General features: G+C 49.4%; 6 protein-coding genes across 6 annotated transcripts; all 6 read right to left on the reverse strand.

Annotated features, from left to right (window-relative positions):
• Positions 1–1,310: 1,310 nt before the first annotated feature.
• On the reverse strand, positions 1,311–2,020 carry TRV_01919 (uncharacterized protein; the record flags this gene model as incomplete). The annotated part of the gene is made up of 2 exons (XM_003023885.1): positions 1,311–1,845; positions 1,947–2,020. 2 exons carry the CDS (start codon positions 2,018–2,020, stop codon positions 1,311–1,313), a joined length of 609 nt encoding a protein of 202 aa, XP_003023931.1.
• Positions 2,021–2,790: 770 nt separating this feature from the next.
• On the reverse strand, positions 2,791–4,229 carry TRV_01920 (ribonuclease T2 family, putative; the record flags this gene model as incomplete). Its single annotated transcript, XM_003023886.1, has 4 exons — positions 2,791–3,305; positions 3,369–3,561; positions 3,617–3,911; positions 3,994–4,229. 4 exons carry the CDS (start codon positions 4,227–4,229, stop codon positions 2,791–2,793), a joined length of 1,239 nt encoding a protein of 412 aa, XP_003023932.1.
• A 1,263-nt stretch (positions 4,230–5,492) lies between these two features.
• On the reverse strand, positions 5,493–8,242 carry TRV_01921 (uncharacterized protein; the record flags this gene model as incomplete). The annotated part of the gene is made up of 4 exons (XM_003023887.1): positions 5,493–5,638; positions 5,699–6,476; positions 6,534–8,094; positions 8,160–8,242. 4 exons carry the CDS (start codon positions 8,240–8,242, stop codon positions 5,493–5,495), a joined length of 2,568 nt encoding a protein of 855 aa, XP_003023933.1.
• A 1,826-nt stretch (positions 8,243–10,068) lies between these two features.
• On the reverse strand, positions 10,069–12,034 carry TRV_01922 (extracellular serine carboxypeptidase, putative; the record flags this gene model as incomplete). Its single annotated transcript, XM_003023888.1, has 6 exons — positions 10,069–10,184; positions 10,268–10,566; positions 10,631–11,244; positions 11,311–11,585; positions 11,665–11,881; positions 11,945–12,034. 6 exons carry the CDS (start codon positions 12,032–12,034, stop codon positions 10,069–10,071), a joined length of 1,611 nt encoding a protein of 536 aa, XP_003023934.1.
• A 1,693-nt stretch (positions 12,035–13,727) lies between these two features.
• On the reverse strand, positions 13,728–15,057 carry TRV_01923 (uncharacterized protein; the record flags this gene model as incomplete). The annotated part of the gene is made up of 3 exons (XM_003023889.1): positions 13,728–14,165; positions 14,228–14,590; positions 14,692–15,057. The coding sequence occupies 3 exons, from the start codon at positions 15,055–15,057 to the stop codon at positions 13,728–13,730; spliced, it is 1,167 nt and encodes a 388-aa protein (XP_003023935.1).
• A 970-nt stretch (positions 15,058–16,027) lies between these two features.
• TRV_01924 (vacuolar H+/Ca2+ exchanger) lies at positions 16,028–17,227 on the reverse strand (the record flags this gene model as incomplete). Its single annotated transcript, XM_003023890.1, has 3 exons — positions 16,028–16,130; positions 16,209–17,035; positions 17,144–17,227. 3 exons carry the CDS (start codon positions 17,225–17,227, stop codon positions 16,028–16,030), a joined length of 1,014 nt encoding a protein of 337 aa, XP_003023936.1.
• Positions 17,228–17,230: the final 3 nt, after the last annotated feature.

Genomic DNA, 17,230 nt, shown 5'->3' on the forward strand with positions numbered 1-17,230 from the left:
TGTGTGCGTTCCAAACGTCCAGCCGAAGTTGTTGACGTAGGCAAAGATCGAAGCAAAGTATATTTTGTCTTCGCCAATGATGACCAACAGCAGCTTGAAGAGACAGCAGAGGTGAAGATTGGACACAGGAAATACGCCCAAAAACACCGTTTTACCATCCTCAGGCTTCTTTGGAATAAGCCTAGCCTTTGCATAGGGTTCTATAGGCTCAAGTCTTAGGTTCTGATGAAGATTTCTCAAAGACTAGAGACTGGACATGCCTCTCCTTCACTAAAGCAGTTGCTTTAGGCCAGGCATTCGATCTCTAGCCCTTTGAACATGGAAGAGCTCTAGGCGTCCCGGTTCCTGGCTTACAGATATCCAAAATACTCCTAGAGAGGTACCATCATATTCTCTGTTTATTTGCTCTGCTAACGCGTTCATTTTGACAGGATTCGAGGTGTTTTGCAAAGAATCTCACAATCCCTGATCTACCCCTGAAAAAAATAGCCAGCTCACGGCTGTCTTCACGCCATGATAACCGCTCTGATATATCGATTACAGAGCCACAGACATACATACATAGCTGATTTCTGTTGCCCATTGGTGTCTGGACCATAGAGGGAGGATACCTTAGTTCTGCGAACAGTTGATATAAAACTTCCCTTCGACCTCCAATTGAAGTAGTTTGATTGGACAATGGACGCCGATCAGAGGCTACATTGTAGTACGAACCTACATAGACGGTTAAGAGGACAAAAAAGAATTGAGTTATGCTTATGGGACTACATATGCTAGTATTTGGGCGTGCGGAGTAATATATACTAGCCTACGTTTGGCTTGGATTGAGCCGAAACGAGTGGGATGGCAGGAGAAGAGACTATTTCCCCTTCTGACCGACATACTTGGCCAACGTTCTACATAACATACCTAGTCATTTATATTGGATGGAAAAGCCTATTATTAAAAGGGGGTAGGAAAATGTATTCATTCCGAGTAGAAAACCAAGGTAATAGCCCCAGAGACCTACAGACATCATTGCATCGGTAATGTTTATAACATCGTAATAGGTAGGTAAATGCACAAACTCCCGATCAAAACCGCTTTCCACATACAACAGCACCAGCACCAGCACAGCAATGCCCCGCCCGTCCAGTCAAGACATAAAACAGAGGGTGCTATGGCAATAAAAGTTATATCTTCTTTTTCATTCCTTAAACCTGCAGGAGAACCATGCTTGTCTTCAGAAAAAGAGAAGATATGAAGAAAAGGGCTTCTCTCTCTTTTTTTTTTTTGGTAGAAAAATTTGTTCGTATTGTTGTTGTGTGGTTTTACTTTCTGATAGCACGCTGGTAGAAAGCAAGTTCCTCTCCCTCCAGGATATAACCATCCACTCGTCCACTCTGGCCAGGTCTGGAAGAGACAACAGCATACAATCGACCGGCCTCGAACTGCTTCTCAAGAGCAGGCTCAACTTTGCCCATTACAGCAACACGAGCTGCCTGCTTCTTGGCAACGCTGTTGCTCTTCTTCTCCTCGGTAGTCTCGGCAGCGGTCTTTTGCTGGCGTCGTCGGCCAAGGGGCTGACCGTAGTGTGCCTCATACCATTGTCGGAAAGGAGCAGCGTCGACTTGGACAACAGCAGATTTGGTGAGGGTGTTGGTACGGACAAGTTCGTTGTTGGAAGGGTGGTAGGACACGGCAATCACACGGACTTTGCGGGAGAGACCCTCAGAGCCCCAGGAGAAGTTGCCGGACTCGAGACGAAGGGCACGGAATTTCTGGTTACCACCGCGGACGCGGACGGTGTGGATGCGCTTGGGGCCAATACGGGTATTGGCTGGCTGACGGCCCTTCTCGAAAGCCCTGGATGTCCGCCACCGTCAGTCTCTACTCCTCAATTCTTTATGTCTTTCTTTCTTTTATTTTTTCCTCGTCCAGAGTGTTCCCCGGGAAAATATCCATACCTCTTCTTGCGGTAGTGAGCTCTCTTAGCACCGGTGGCCGAACGCTTGTGGCGGGAGTCTCGTGAGATACCCATGATTGCGGTTGATGTATTGGACTATAATTGGGGGAAAAAATCGCAGTTAGAATGGAACAAATCATGTAAACCTTTCACAAGAACACATTTATTGTCAAGAAAAGCAGAAACACAACGTGCTTGACATCTCTTTCACGGTATCTCGACAGCGCTGCATCGACAATGTCTTCTCGCCTTGCGCAAAATTCGTCCACACAAAATGTCCACACACACCCACAACCAGACAGTAGCGAAACCGCAGTCCCAGGGGATGAAATGCGGCAAGGGCAAGCAGATTGGAAGGCTCACCTTGTATTATCTTCGTAGTCCCTTCACCAAAAGCAAACGCCGTGGGCTGATGTCGAAGGGGCGGAGATGTTGGCGGTTGAATGAGCTTGTCGTCCTCGTCGATAAAACTGAATTTCGCACAGTCGCTTCGCTTACAATTTTTTGCCCTACATTTAGAAAAGCGCTAGTCTCGAAGTGGGATGGTCCAGATATCCAAAGCTTATTAGTAATCCAACACTAAGCCGAAGTTATGCTTGCCGAACTAGGACTAGTGCAAGAGTTATGCAGAAAGCATAAAAGGTCATACTATGTTTTTCTTGGGCAGTTACAGCTTTCTAGATGCATTTTGCAGGAGAGCGAGTACATTTTGTATATATGGGCATATATATTCATGTTCATATCTATTCATATACTGAAAAGGTCATGTCTTTAACCCGATACTAAATACGCTTGCAAGAGTGAGCGCATATAAGCGTGTCTGGACTGTACATCATAAGAATTATCTAAATGGCCTGCCATGAAACGGTGAGTGGGATGGCGCGCGGAGCAGTGTAGACTGGAGCCTGAGTGGAACCACTTGGGATTTTGTCAGCATAAAAGGTGGACTTGCCGCTGGCAGCAAGCTTTCCTTCGGAAGCCTGGGAGATAGTTAGTAAGAGTATTTGGCATGGAAAGGATGGAGGGAGACATACCCCAAAGACAGAAGCGGTGACTCCAGAGCCACACTTGAATTGATCATTAACCATGCCACATGCACCCTTGCTGGATGTCAAGGTGAATCCGGAGCCGGAAGCAGCAGCGCGATAAGTAGCACAAGTTCCGGTGGTGTACCAGTTTCCACTGCTAATGAGGCATCCGTCTTCCTCGCCCATGACAGTCACGGTAAGATAGCCCTTTCCAGAGAAGGTACCAGTGGGGGCTGGGCTGCCAGGGGTGGTGGTGGTTGGTGGCTGAGTGCCCCCGCTTTTCTTAGGGAGGTATCGAATGCCGGTGTCAGGGCAGGTTGATGGAGATCCGCCTGTACAGAGTTGTTAGGCATGTACTAGGGGATTGAGTATCAAAGGCCATGGCATTGACGTACCTGGGAGAGTAGGAATATATTCTCCAGTCTGGGCAGATCCACGGACGTTATAGAAGTACCAGGCTTCGTTGAGAGCACCATTCTTGCAGTTAAAAGTGATTTCCATGCCAAAAGAAGACTTAACAGCGGCCTGTAAGTCACGGAGGGCGTAGGTCTTGTCATTACTTGGAGTGATGCCAGCATCAGCGAGGGTCTAAATAGAGTGTTAGTTTATACCCAGAGAGCGACAAGACTGAGTATACACCAACTTTGTAGGTGTTCAATCCCTTGAACAACTCAACGAGTTTGGTAAAGTAGTCGCCAACTTCCTGTTGGGGCATATAGTCCATGTAGCACTTCGTCTCGAAGGTGCTCATGCATGTACCATGCTTGTTCCACTCGTGTTCCCAGAAGGTTTCATCATCACCCTTGTAGTCCTTGAAGTACTTCATCATGTACTCAAGAGTATCATGTTTGCCCTGAGCCTGGAGAATCTGGGTGATATTGCTATATTCACGGCTCATGTCACAGAATTGCTCGTAGGTACCATCACAGTTATCGGGCCTAGAATATTTATCAACAATATTAGAGCCTCGGTTTCGTTCAATCATACTCATGCAAAAAAAAAAAAAAAAAGAAAACTCACCAGAGACCGTGGATGGTCCATGAATCTTCAGGGCCAGTAGCTGGGTCTGCATCCCAGAACTGAGTTTGAAGAATAAGGCCACCAGGAGTGTTGAAGCAACAGGTATCTCCGACGGGGCCGGAGTTATGACAGCTCACCTCGCCGCCAGGAGGGCAGGTAGGGCCATCAGCACGAACTCCGGAAAAGAGCTGGGATGCCGCAAGCACCACAGCAGCCGTGGTCGAGGAGGCCAACATGGTTGGGTGTAGTAGTGAAGAGGAGGTATGGGGATGAGACGTCGGGATATAGGCAGTTGAGGACTGAAGGAGCCTTCAACGCCGGTCTCAGCCAGGCGGGAGCTCAGCTGCTACTTATATGCCGATCGACTGTGATACAGCAGAGCGCCCTCTCTCAGCAGGGCGATCCATAAGAGCAGACTGAAAAGCCGAGCTCTTCGCTTCGATATGTGCAATGCAGGCATCGACGCCACGGCCCCTACGCAGGTCTCCTCCACCCTAGTCACCAGCTTAGCCCATCGCAGCCAGTGGCAGCTCCATGTGTTTGCTTCTCCGTGTTTTTGCTTCTTTTCTTCTTCGCCTTCCCGCAATCTAAGTAGCTAAAAGCGATGATGTAATCAGGGACGGACTTGACCGGTGACTCTGCTTAGTAAGGAGGATCATGCGCTAGGCATTGAACTATAGCGATTATGTCATCATGTTTGTTTAGACGACATCGAAACAAAGGTAACGCTCCCGTCTCCTCGTTACGGAATACTCGCTGTAGACTTGGCCCGATAATACTCCTCTGGTTGTCGGCATGATTTTCCTTATCCTTATAATGCAGGCTATATCTACACCAAGGGGTATATAATCATCACTATTCCGTAATGTACCCTTATCGTGGCTACTGGACGGGGAGATCTCTGGCTTACCTGGTACCTTAGTATCCCTGCCTTCAGCTAGCTATATAATTTGATTATTGCTGAGCAGAAAGCAGTGGGCCAAACCAGGTCTCAACAATCCTTTTTCTCTCGGATGTAACTTACATTGTGCCAAAGTGAGATCATTCATCGACAAATACTCGACTCATGTTGTCGAGTTGTTGTTCCTTGTGTGGAGTTTCTACCACCGTGATCCACTTTATATTTCAGACATGAATTCCGGGCGGATGACATAATCCATTAAACCAGCCAACCAATGGCTGTAGTTGACAGGCTGAGTCATATGAATTAATCATAAAATAACTAGATCACGTGAGTATGACTTGCCGAATGCCCTTGACTAGCATAGGCCAATAGAAGGACAAAGTCGCCTGTCGGCCAGGGGTACTCGGTATGGTTCATACTTTAATGTCTTTTATCCAGTTGTATTGTGTATGTTCTACTGGGTCCGCTTGCTATGTAACAATATCAATGTAAATCTTTTATACTTAGAAGTACAGACGGGAAGCCCCTGTATATTGGTAGGGGTCAATGCTCCATAGAATGCGCCGTATCAGAAGAGAGAAATGGCAGCGAAGACCTACAGCCCCGCAACGATCATCAGTCCGTATCCAAGGGTTACAACAAGGCCGAATGAGAGAACACTCGCTGGTACGCCTCGTGTGATGAAATGACGGACACGAAGATATCGCTGGCCGGTCTCTGGAACTTCCATCATGATGGCGGCTGTGAAAACAAAACGTTAGATAGGGATTTCTCGAACACAGACATGTAACGAAAACTTACTCATATTGGGGAAGCCACTTGTGGGGAGGCCCATAGCCACAGAGCACATCAATGCACTTCCCATCACTAGGAGGTTAGGATGTGGCTCGTTCATTCCCATACCCACTTCTTTGACAAGGGGTAGGAGAATCAGCGCCGCCACAGTATGGGAGATGAAAGTTGCCACCACAAGAATCAACGCCGCAAAGACGAAGAGGACGCCGTAAAGGCTCAACCCAGCCACGCTGCTTGTTATAGAGCGGGCGATGGTATGTAGCAGTCCGGAAGACGTGACCGCCTTCCCGAGACAGAGACCACCTGACGCCAGAATGATAATAGTCCAGAGGAAGTTGTTAAAGTCTTCTTTCGTGAGAATTCCAGTGCCAAAAAACAGAACTAGAGGGAGGATGGCGATGACGCCCATGTCTCCAAAGGTGCTTTCAAGCTGATGGCTGACACACCATAAGCAGATGGTGCCGATAGTGACGATGGCGATGAACCATTGGATACCGGTGAACTTATCCTTGACGGAACGGATTGGGACGATGGTTGTTCCGCGGCTTGGGTTGAAAGTGATAAGGAGAAGGACCCAGATGCCCAGAATTGAGAGAATGCAAATTGGCAGGGCAATGAAGAACCAAGTTCCCCAGCTGATGGCAGGGTCCATGTTCTGCAATGCAATGATGTTCTGTGGCGACGCAATTGGAGATGCAGCGCCTCCAATGTTAGAAGCCAGCGCAATGCCTAGGATTACGGCTTTTGAGAACCGGGAATCGGTCGGTAGGTTTCGAAGCATCGGCTAGATGGGACAGTTGTTAGCGGTGTTATTCCCAAAGGCACAAATTTGCAAACTTACTTGAATGATGGAAAAGCAAAGCACTGGAGCAGCAACATTGCTAATCCACATACTCAAAAACATGCCAACAAACATGTTCGTCAGGAGCACGGTTCTTGGCTTGGTACCTGCTTTGCTTAGCACAAATGTAGCCATTCTGCGTGCAATATCATGTTTCGATAGAGCGGCGGCAATTGTAAAGCCACCAAGGAGAAGCATTATGACTGGCGTCCACATTGCTGCAAAGACTGCACTTGTAGCCTCTTTCGCGCCCAGTCTAGAGTGATCTTCTTCTGAACGCATGATCCCTAGTGTGACAGTGAGGAAGGGGACAAGGATTGATGTCACGAAAAGTGGTATCACCTCGGTAGCCCATAGCAAACTGACAAAAACCAGCATTGCCAGGCAGTTTTGCTGTTCGGGCTTCTTCATGATTGGCACCACAAGCATAACCCCGAATATAATAAGGATAACTATCAGTGTCGCAAAAGTAGACGATAGGAGCCATGCTGGGACAGGACACCGTCCCACGGGGGTTATGAACTCCTTTATGCTTGCTTCTTGCTCATCACCCTGTCGTTGAGCCGTTTCCATATCCTGCTCTCCTCCAAGCAGTGTTCTGCGTATTCCCATGTTTGCAGCCTGAGTCTTCCTTTCTATACCGATCATCTCCCGCCATATGGTATTTCGTTCCCAAACAACATGCTCGCGTAGATGGAGACGAAGCTCTCGTCTAGACAGACCCAAATCACCATCCGTAACAAACCCAGCGTACAGCCTCTCGACTCTGGCAATGGTGTTATCAAGCTTGGCTATTGTCGGATCTGTGAACGGCATGGCCACTAGGACGGTGGAGTCCATATACTGCCTTCTCAGGTTCCTGTCAAGAGTTTTGTCATATTTCTTCAAAGCCTTTGAGAATCCAGTACGGTTAAGCTGGATAAATGACTTGAGCTCGCATAGGGACACATATATGCCGATTGTTCGTTTCTTCAACGATACTCCAACGTCATAGATCGCAGTGTGCTCGGGATCATGCGCTACTCCCATAAACCGTGAATCCATAAGCTCGCTGTTCAACAGGTCCTCCTGAGGCCGTGGATCCCTTGTCCAATCTCTTGACGAGGCAGAATGTCTCCGTATCCTCCGCTGTGGGAACTCAGCCATATCCATGTTATCTTCCGAGTCATCACTGTCAGCATCCCCCTCAGGCCCAGAGGGTTCACTGATGGTACTTGAGCGATGTTGGGTAAGGGTAGCATGGCGAGAGGCCTCACTACGCCGGCGATTTCTGCCACCAAAGCTCAATGTTCGTGACTTGACGAGTGAATGAGCAACGGGTTCCATGTTGATTCCTATGCTATCCTGGGCGAATGATTCCAGCTCCTGTGCGATATCCTCTACCTCCTGATACAAATCCGTTTCCTTTTTGCGGTAGAAAGAGCATATCTTCTCCAACTCTCCATCTAGGGCGCGGCGGAATATGGCATCTGTATCAATACTCCTGTCGAGGAGAGGGGCAGACTCGAGTTGTCCATTTTCGTGCTCGGGGTTATTCACTTGTCTTTCAAGAGTGTATATCCTACAAGAACAGTTAGCCTAGGAAGGAAAATTTGCTGACTCTCCTAGTAAATAGGGACCCCTCACAATTTCTTCAAATTGCTATACGCAATATAGCTGTCACTCCAATCCGGAACGGAGTTGAACTGGATGCTGTGTGAGAACTTCATGTTCTCTTCTTCTGTTGCGAGCCGGGCCTGTGATCCACGGCCTAGTTCGTATATTCGTTGCCGTAGTCCTCCCTCTCCGAAATAGGTGCTTTTATACGGACTCTGTTCTCCGATACTCTCCCTCCGTTTTGCCCTGGTGCCGTCACTTCTCTCTTGTCGACGACTTTGATATCTATTGTGCCGTTGACCACCCTCTCGCTTACCAGCTGCCTGGCGAGAATTATTTCGGTGACCCCTCCTTTCCCCCCACCCAAAGAGCCATGCAAGTCCAGTGGGACTCCTCTTCCTGGCGGGATGTGTTCGATCTACCTCGGAGGCTGATTCAGATCTGAGTCGAGCAACCGGGGCGGAAGATGTGGGTGATGCTGAGGCAGACGGACGAGTGAATTCGTCGAGCTCAAAACTCTGGCTGGCGTCTTGTCGAGCCAGGGTGGGCAGACGTTGAGCATTTATCTCCAGAAGTCACCTGCGCACTGCTGTTCCGGGATGTCTTCTTGACGTGTTGTATATATAAATAGCTCTGGACCCGGTGGTTAGACAGCGTCGGGGCGGGTAAGATGGCGGGCTTCAGGCGAATCGAATCCAACCCAACAGAGTCAGCCTGACCAGTGGTGAGCGGCTTGACGGGGTAACTTGCTGGACACCCCGCGTGTCATTCGATGAGGTGTCTCTTGCCGTGGGTACTGGGATGCAGTCAGTTGTAGCGGAAGTCGATTTTTTTGCGCGCTGTCAGTGGTTGGCCGGACGGAAGCAGGCAAGGTGAGGCAAGCTTTTTGCGATCAGTCAGGACGGGGATTCTCCCTGTGCGAATTGGTGTCTCCGGAGGAAGCAAAAAGAAGGAAATAAAATAATAACGGATCTCACGGGTTCGTCTCGCCAAGTTCGTGAGGTGTCTGCCGCTGCAGTCGCGCAAGGCGTCAGGAGTTGCGGCCGGGGAGGTTGAAGATGCAGGCCAGGTCGATCTCAGTTACAGCCGCCTTGCTGCTAAACTCTGCAGCGAGCCAGTTACAGGACACGCAGCAGCAGCCTCGCCCTAGGGTCCTCTACAGCTGGTTACAGGTCAGATTAGTTACGGGGGACCGTCTAGATATCGAGACGCAGCTTTCGGCTTTCCGTACAGCTGGGGGCGAAAAGGACACTCAACACACAACAGAACTCAGCAGCACTCAGCAGCAGCACCATCATCATCATGACTCCACAAAACTTCTCCAGACCTTAGCACAGCAGCCTTAAGGGCCTCGATGTCTGGGATGAACGTAAACGACGAAAAAGCAAAGACGAGAAAGCTTACGAAACCCAGCCTCGTGGTAAGCCCTGTGCACACAATTGGATCTCCCGCCGCTGGCGAGAGCTGCTGGCCGCGACGGTCCTTTTGCTTTTGCTTTTGCTTGTGCAGCCAGGTCACGAGAGGGACATGGATAGCCGACGGGTGAGCAGCATATACGGGCTACGACAACTGACAACCCGGCGCAGGCGCAGGAGATGGCGATTCGCGGGTCAGCTGGCTGCTCATGAGATGGTAATACCGCATTTTTGTGCTTGTGCTGTTCACTTCCAGCCAGGGTTCACGATCAGATCTTACGGGGGGACAAGGAAAGGCAGAACGTGAGCAGGTAATTCATCATTCATCAAAGATAGGTTCTTCCGTATGTCGGTAAATGTCTGATGATCAATGTATATATGTACTTAAGAAGGTCATGTCTCGCTCCTGCCCCTCTTCTAGGCGATGTGGTGGAAACGTTTACGCTTCCATTCTGCGGGGCGAAGCAAAAAGAGAGTGATATGTTAGCAGTCAAGGTCAGGCCGACATGGTTGAGAATACGGGCTCACTTACCCTTCATCCATTCCTTGACGAAGCGGGCTTCCTCAGCCTGGACTTCCTTGATCCGCTGTGGTGGAAGCTCGGCGGTAGTCTCGTTGGGATAGAGTCCGTTCTCGTCCCCTAAAGTGTAACGGACATGGTGAGCATCATGTAACATAACACATAAGATCTTCTAACATTTGAAAGAGTTTAACTTGACTTACAGTGGTGGACGGCGTCAGGGATGAGGATAAACGGCTTGTTGGTGGAGGTTCCTCGCTTTCTGGCAGCAGTCGCGTGGACACCGGCCTCCTTCCATGGGTCTGAACCTCCATCGACAAAGGCAAGACGGTCATACTCGATATCGAAAGCGCCATACTTGTTGACAAGGTCAACGTTGGATGGTTTGGTAATGCCAAAGGCCTGCTTGCAGATGTTGGAAGTGTATGGCAGGTCGATCAGTCGGGAAATGACAGGACGGATGTTCTTGGGAGCACCGCTGCCGGTCTGGAGGTATCCCCATCTATTGCATTCACAGTTAACACGAGAGTTCGCAGCTTATAATAATAGTGCCAAACCAGACTTACTCGTTGCAGTATTGCCAGGGCCATGCTCTCCAGCTCTGGTCGGCATTATCCTGCTTGTAAAAGGCCTCATCGTAGGAGTTCAGGCACTCCTCAGCAGTTTGGCCCTGGCCGGAGCAGGACTCCAAGGTGCTCTTGTTGAGCCAACCGACAAAGTTGAGTAGCTGTGGTAGGATCTCAGGAGCCTCACGTCCGTGTCCACCAGCTTCGATGATACGCTTAGCGGAAGCCTTCTGCTGAGCAGTAACCGGATAGAGGTAACGGTCACTGGTGATTTCACCGCAGTACTGGTAGAAGCTCTTGCCGCTGATGGCAGGGTCCCAGTTGGTGGACTGCCATCCGGTAATACCAGAGGAGAGGGCATTGGCAAAGTCAGCATCACGGAGGCGGCCAAGACCAAACAAGTTCTTCAACTCTCTGGTGGTATTGGCGTTCTTTCCGTGAATAATAATGTTGTCAACGATATCAACGAAGTTTTGGGTGACATGAACACAGTCCTGAGGAGCCTCCTGACGGATGGGCTCAAAATACTGCCAGTAATCATATATGGCCTTGGTCACACCGGAGGAAGAGATGGCTCCCCAGAAGATATCAGGGTACTGTGTTCGGAGGAATGCCTGTCAACAGATGGGTTAGTATGGAAGGAAAATCCGAGGCCACCCGAGTTAGATACTCCTACTTACAACTTGTCCACCAGCATATGAGCCACCGTACAGGATATGCGCGGTACCAGGAGCAGTCAAGTTATATTTCTCAAGGCCAGGGAACTTGATGTTCTTGGAAAAGTACGCGGTATCAGCAAGTGCTTGTTCGGTTGTCAAGAAGCGCAAGCTCTTGTTCGAGAAATCGGGAGTTGGAAGGGAGCCACCGTAGTATCGGTGCTCCATGATAACTCCGATACCATTTGTTGCCTGTGCAAGCTGGGCCAGGATACCCTTCTGGAGGAATGGAATGCGACCTAAAACAATCACTTCGTAAGTGCTGCTTGCGGACTCGGGACGTGATATCTCAAAACGGGCACAGTCGCCATCACCTACCTTCGCCGCTAGTCTCTCCGCCATGAAGAATGATCACAGGGCCACCCTCCTTGTAATGGCTAGCATCAAACCAGTATCGCAGGTTGAACTTCTCCGTGGTGTGAGGTTCATATCGGCTGCTCTTTGGGAAATGGTCGATGGGGATCTGGATAGTATGCGCAGGGAACGCGGCATTCACATCCTGACTGCGGGCAACAAGAGCCTTGTTACGATGGGACTGACGACAGAGTCAACGGTATTGACCATTTTTGAGCTGGGTAGGCTCTAGTATCCAACTTACCTCAGCGCGGAGCTGGCTGATCGGAGTAACCGGGAGTTTAGCCTGTACTGCAGCTACAAGCAGTAGCAAACAGGCCGTAAGCTTGACCATGATGTGAGAGGATGAATGAACGGATTTATCCCACGACGCAATCTGCACCACAGAAGAGCAATCGAAGGGGGAATCCGTGGGTTCCTAGGTCCTTCTAATAGCAGAAGGACTCCGTCATCAACAACCCGGCATCTGGTCGTATAATTTGACAAAATGCCACCAGCCAGGCTACCAGCGGAGTTGGGATGTCCGCACCCTTGCGAGGGCATACGAAGGCCCCGCTCGAATATATGGGGTTGCAAGATTCCTCCCGGGTACCCCTGTGCAATCTCGTTGAACAACTGTATCCCCAGATTATTGGAGGAATGAGGGGAACATACGGTCTGGAGAAGCTAGCTCTTCCTGATCAGGCTTCCTCAACCCAACTCATTTTGCCCTGGACGGGACATTTTTTTCGCCATGGTATTTTTAGGCTGCATGATGTGACTCGGAAGGTCGCCTGCAGATCCCAAGGCTTGCCCTCTCCCGTAGGCGGTTCGGTGAGCAAACGAGCATACAGCATTCTCCCTAACGCGACGCCAGTCGCGCCAGTGTAACGTAAAATTTGTTAAGTAAAAGGAATTGGAATTCGGCATAGATCCATCCAAAGTAGCTCCACCAAGCGGGCTGAACCAACTGATAACGCTCACTTGTTGCCTATCGGAATTAGCATGGGGATTAAGCTTGCCCATTTTGCATGCACGCGAGACTTTCCTCCATGCATGGCCACCTTGGTTGGGAAATGGCAAGCAATATAGCAGATACGAGACCTCGTTCACCAAGACTCAACTGCTAGTTAACTAAATAACTAGCTGAAACACAAGCATAAACGACAGATATCTGTCTGAGTTGAAGGGGGTGACAAGTCCTTCACCATGGAACGAACGGAAGCCCCTCGGGCCTAACAAACGCTCTCCCGTATTGCCTGCAGGTTGCCTTTCTGCCCTCAATATGGAAGGTCAAGAAAAATGCCGAGGATGTGGTCGGTCTTAAAGCGTGCCACTTGTGCATAAGGGCTAGGGGTCATGCTGGAGAAACAAGTTTTGCCGAGAGCCATCGCCCTTTTTTCATGCGAAGAATCGGCCGTCCTAACTTGTTGATGCAGGATGCCGCGAGACCATGCTAAAAAAGAAGCTCAACGCCGCTTGAAATGTGATGTTGCTCTCCCGTTGCTTACCACCATCCGTAAGTCGGCTGGGCCCAGCATAGATACGGCAATGCCTGTTAGCTTTGATCTGCTGGTGGTGGCCAGTTAGGCGAGATATCAGCTTGGCTCATATCTGCCGGAAAGTAAAATAGACAAGCCCCTTCGAAGATTGCGCAAAGGATGCAGAGGAGTTGAGAATGTTGAAAAAGTGGAAGTTGAGGTTGATGTTGACGTCGCGATAAAGTCGATGGACCGCAAAATGACCATTTCCACTTTGGGGCAACAATCATATCACCTGACTAGTTAATCGGCCACCTTAATTCATTGGACTTAATACATATAAATAATGGTTCCACACATGGGAGATAAAACTAAAACAAAAAACAGCTAGTTATACAGGGAACAGCGGAAGGAAGGTTCAGCAGCGGCTAGAACATGGTACAAACAATTGAAACCAATTAACCCCGCGGACGGACAGGAAGAGAGGAGTATACTCTGTCCCAGCACCTCTCCGCCCATGTTCATGTCATCCCGTTTGGGTTAAAGAAAGCACATAGTTACGATGACTTATTGCTTCCTACCCCTCCGTTGCTGGGAGGCACGGCGGATATTCGCACGGGAAACAGTTGCCTGTTTGTGGATAGCAGCCCGCTTAAGCCAGACACTGCTCTTTCCCTCCGCAATGGCGATGATTTCATTCGCTATCCGGTGTGAAAGCTGATTGTCACGCCTCTTCTCGGCAGCCTCAAGGATCCAGGTAATGGCTTCTCGGCGGCGTTGGCGCTGAGCAAGTGGGCTTGGGATGGGAAGTGCAGCACCACCACCAGCAATACCCCTGATTTGACGAATTCGGAAAAGAGGAGCAATAGAGTCGACGGCGAGAGTAAGGTATAGAATTGGGTTTAGAGGGAGTTGCGGGGATGGAGGACCCGGGAGGAAAGGCTTTGACGGGTCGATGAGTGGTGCTGGAGCAGTGCGAAGATACTCTAGGATTTTGGCCATGTGCTATTTGAATGACGTTAAGTATTTTGGCTGGAAGAAAGTCAGATGGTGAAGGGCCATCTTACCTTCTGGGCAAGAGATAGTTTTCCATGCTTCATTATCAGCTTGGTGAACTGTTCCACCAATGGCTCATACCGGCGATCAAATCTTTCGTTTGGTGGGAGAGGCAGAGTTGGTGGCTCGTACTTGAAGCCCTCTGGGATTCCTTTCTCGACATCAACAGATTCTCCCCGGTTTGAAGCCGCAAGCATGTTTGCAACGGTGGCAGCAGAGGGGTCTTCCGGCGAATTACCCTTCACTTCGCCCTGGTGTAGTCTTGCGGAGGTAGAAAATGATCGCTTAGAACCACTTCCATTCTGACTTGCCGCAGCCTCATCACGTAGGACCTTGGGCATGTTCTTAAGAGCGTCTTTGTCTCGTTTGAGAATCTAACCAAAATCACACAGTTAGCGAACCACTCGCACAACAAACAGCATCATCCATGGACGAAGCATAGGATAACATGCAGAATTAAAATGGTATAATATACATCTGCTACTGGTGTCCCTTGCTCCAGCTCTGGTCCACCAACTTCACCACACTTCTTGCCCATGATCTGAGCAGTCGCGGCTGCTTCTTCACTTACATGCGGCAATTGGTCCTGGTTCGGCCCCAATGGCTGCTCACCAACTCCTCCATCGTTTTGTTTCCCACTACCACCAGACGAAGTAGAGCTCATACGGTAGGCACAAGCTCCTTTCAACGACCTGTGAGGTAATGGGGTATTGCATTTCGACGAACGTAAACTTATATTCCCGAACTTCCGAGTGGTCTGGTGTATGGTATCGTGAACTGGAGTGGCGCGAACGAGAGATAGAGCCGATCGAGCGGGAAGGACGGGGATTCTGGGAGGCATGTTGGATGGGGTCTCTGTTCGTAGGCCAAAAAAAAAAAAATTCTGGACTCTGCTTCTAAAGCGTTTTGATAGCGACGACTTTTGAACCTGCGAGTGGCTGCAGGACGGTCAGGGCGAGATATGTCCAACAGTGGAGCATATATTCTGATACGCTGTATGTAAATGTATTGCAACCGCTCAGTTTCAATGGATGCGGCTGCTGCTGATTCAACCCGGAGTTGTTCGCCGTCAATTTGAGATTGATATTATTGAAAAAAGCTTCGAATTCGGGCGATATGAGAGTCACGTGATGGAAATTCCGTGCGTTAAAGTGCATAGAAGAGCAACTGGCAGCCTAAAGTAATTGATAAACGTTGGACTTCGAGATAACTGGCAGGATCTGACTGTCGATACTCTTATCTCACTGCATTGATGAGTGCAGCAGTGTTCTTCTCTAAATATAAACCAGATACCCTCCCGTCGACATCCAGTCACGTGAGTGGGAGTTATATTTACACGTGACCATTTGATTATCTAATCACAGCAATATGAGTGGACGTCAATGGATCTCAAAATCTAGACTAAATGATCAGGTTGGACGCAAAGGAGAGGGCAATTCGGCTAAGAAGCAGATATAATTGGGTCTCTAGCATGGATGAATTAAACTATGCTGCTTTCCCGGACGCAGAGGAACGGCTGATAGGGGAAAGTTGCAGGCGCCACACCCTGTCAGAAGAGCCGGAAACGCGCGTCCCTTGAGCAACAGTAAGATAGAAGATGTATAAGAGTAAGCCCATTCAGCCCACACGCATCTCCAGAATACGCAGACGGGGAAGAGTGAAGTGGGAGGCGAAGGAGATCGATTACTACTTTCAATGCATAATACAAGGGGTTGGGACTTGGCTATAGATGGAGAAAGAAAGGGACTAAGGAGTGAAGAAAGTACTCTGCTGCTTGGCAGTACAGGATATACAAAGGAGAAGGAAGCAGATCAGATGAAGACGGCGAAACGGCTGGCTAGTTGAGAAGCAACGGCGCCGATGTCGCCTGCGTCGTCAGGATAGACGTAGAATCCGATAGCGATGATAACGTACCTGAAGGTAAAAAAGAGGTTAGTACACATTGCTTGCTGTTGAATATAGAGTATGCACAGAGGTGAAATGAGAACTTACATTCCAAGACAGAGGCCACCCTCGAGGTAGTTGGACTTGCCATCCTGAATGAGGATGGTAACGACGAGCCCCGAGATGAAGAAAGCGACGGTCTCAAAGGTCTGGAAGTGGAGGGTCATGTCCTTGTCCATGATCCAGCCGAGGATGACCAAGAAAGGAGTCACAAAGAGGGCGATCTGCAGACTGCTTCCGATGGCGACACCGATGGCCAGGTCCATCTTGTTCTTGCATGCGACTACAACGGCAGTAACGTGCTCGGCAGCGTTGCCGACGATGGGGATAAGGATAAGACCGATAAAAGTCCTGCTCATACCGGTAGACTGGACGATGGGTTCGATACTTCCAACGAGGTACTCTGCGCATCCTGAGACAAGGACGGTGATGATAAGAAGCAAGATGGAAGCAGCGTAAGGGTTGAGGATGCGCTCCTCTTCTTCCTCTTCCTCTCTAGTATCACCGGCCTCGACATTGGGGCTCTCGAAGAGGTCAGGGTGAGATCGAAGCTGGAAGAAGAGATACATGATGTACACGATGAGAAGAATGATGGCGGTGCCGTGGGAGAGGAAGAGGATGTTCTCCCTGGAGTCGGCCTTGGAGGAAGAGAGAGATGCATAGAGAGTAGATGGGATGATCAGGGAGGCCGATGCAACGGTCATCATGGAGGACATGGTGGATGCCGCGGTGCTGTTGAAGGACTGTTCGTGGTAGTTGATTCCGCCAAAGAAGAAACAGCATCCCAGGACAAGGAGGATGTTGGAGAGCACGCTGCCCAACATGCTGGACTGGACAATGCGAATTTCATTCTTGGACAGAGCAACGATGCTGACCTGCAACCTCGCCCGTTAGCACACAGTTCAAAAAAAAAAAAAAAAAAAAAAAAAAAAAAAAAAAAAAAAAAAAAGGTGAGAGGGACGATAATGGAAATCAGGACATACGATGACCTCGACGGCATTTCCAAAGGTGGAATTGATCAACCCGTCTAACGCCTCTTCCAGGGCGAAATCCAGCTCCTCTGCCATACT

This window comes from Trichophyton verrucosum, assembly GCF_000151505.1.
Source record: "Trichophyton verrucosum HKI 0517 chromosome Unknown contig00187_1.f1.exp, whole genome shotgun sequence".
NCBI lineage: Eukaryota > Fungi > Ascomycota > Eurotiomycetes > Onygenales > Arthrodermataceae > Trichophyton > Trichophyton verrucosum.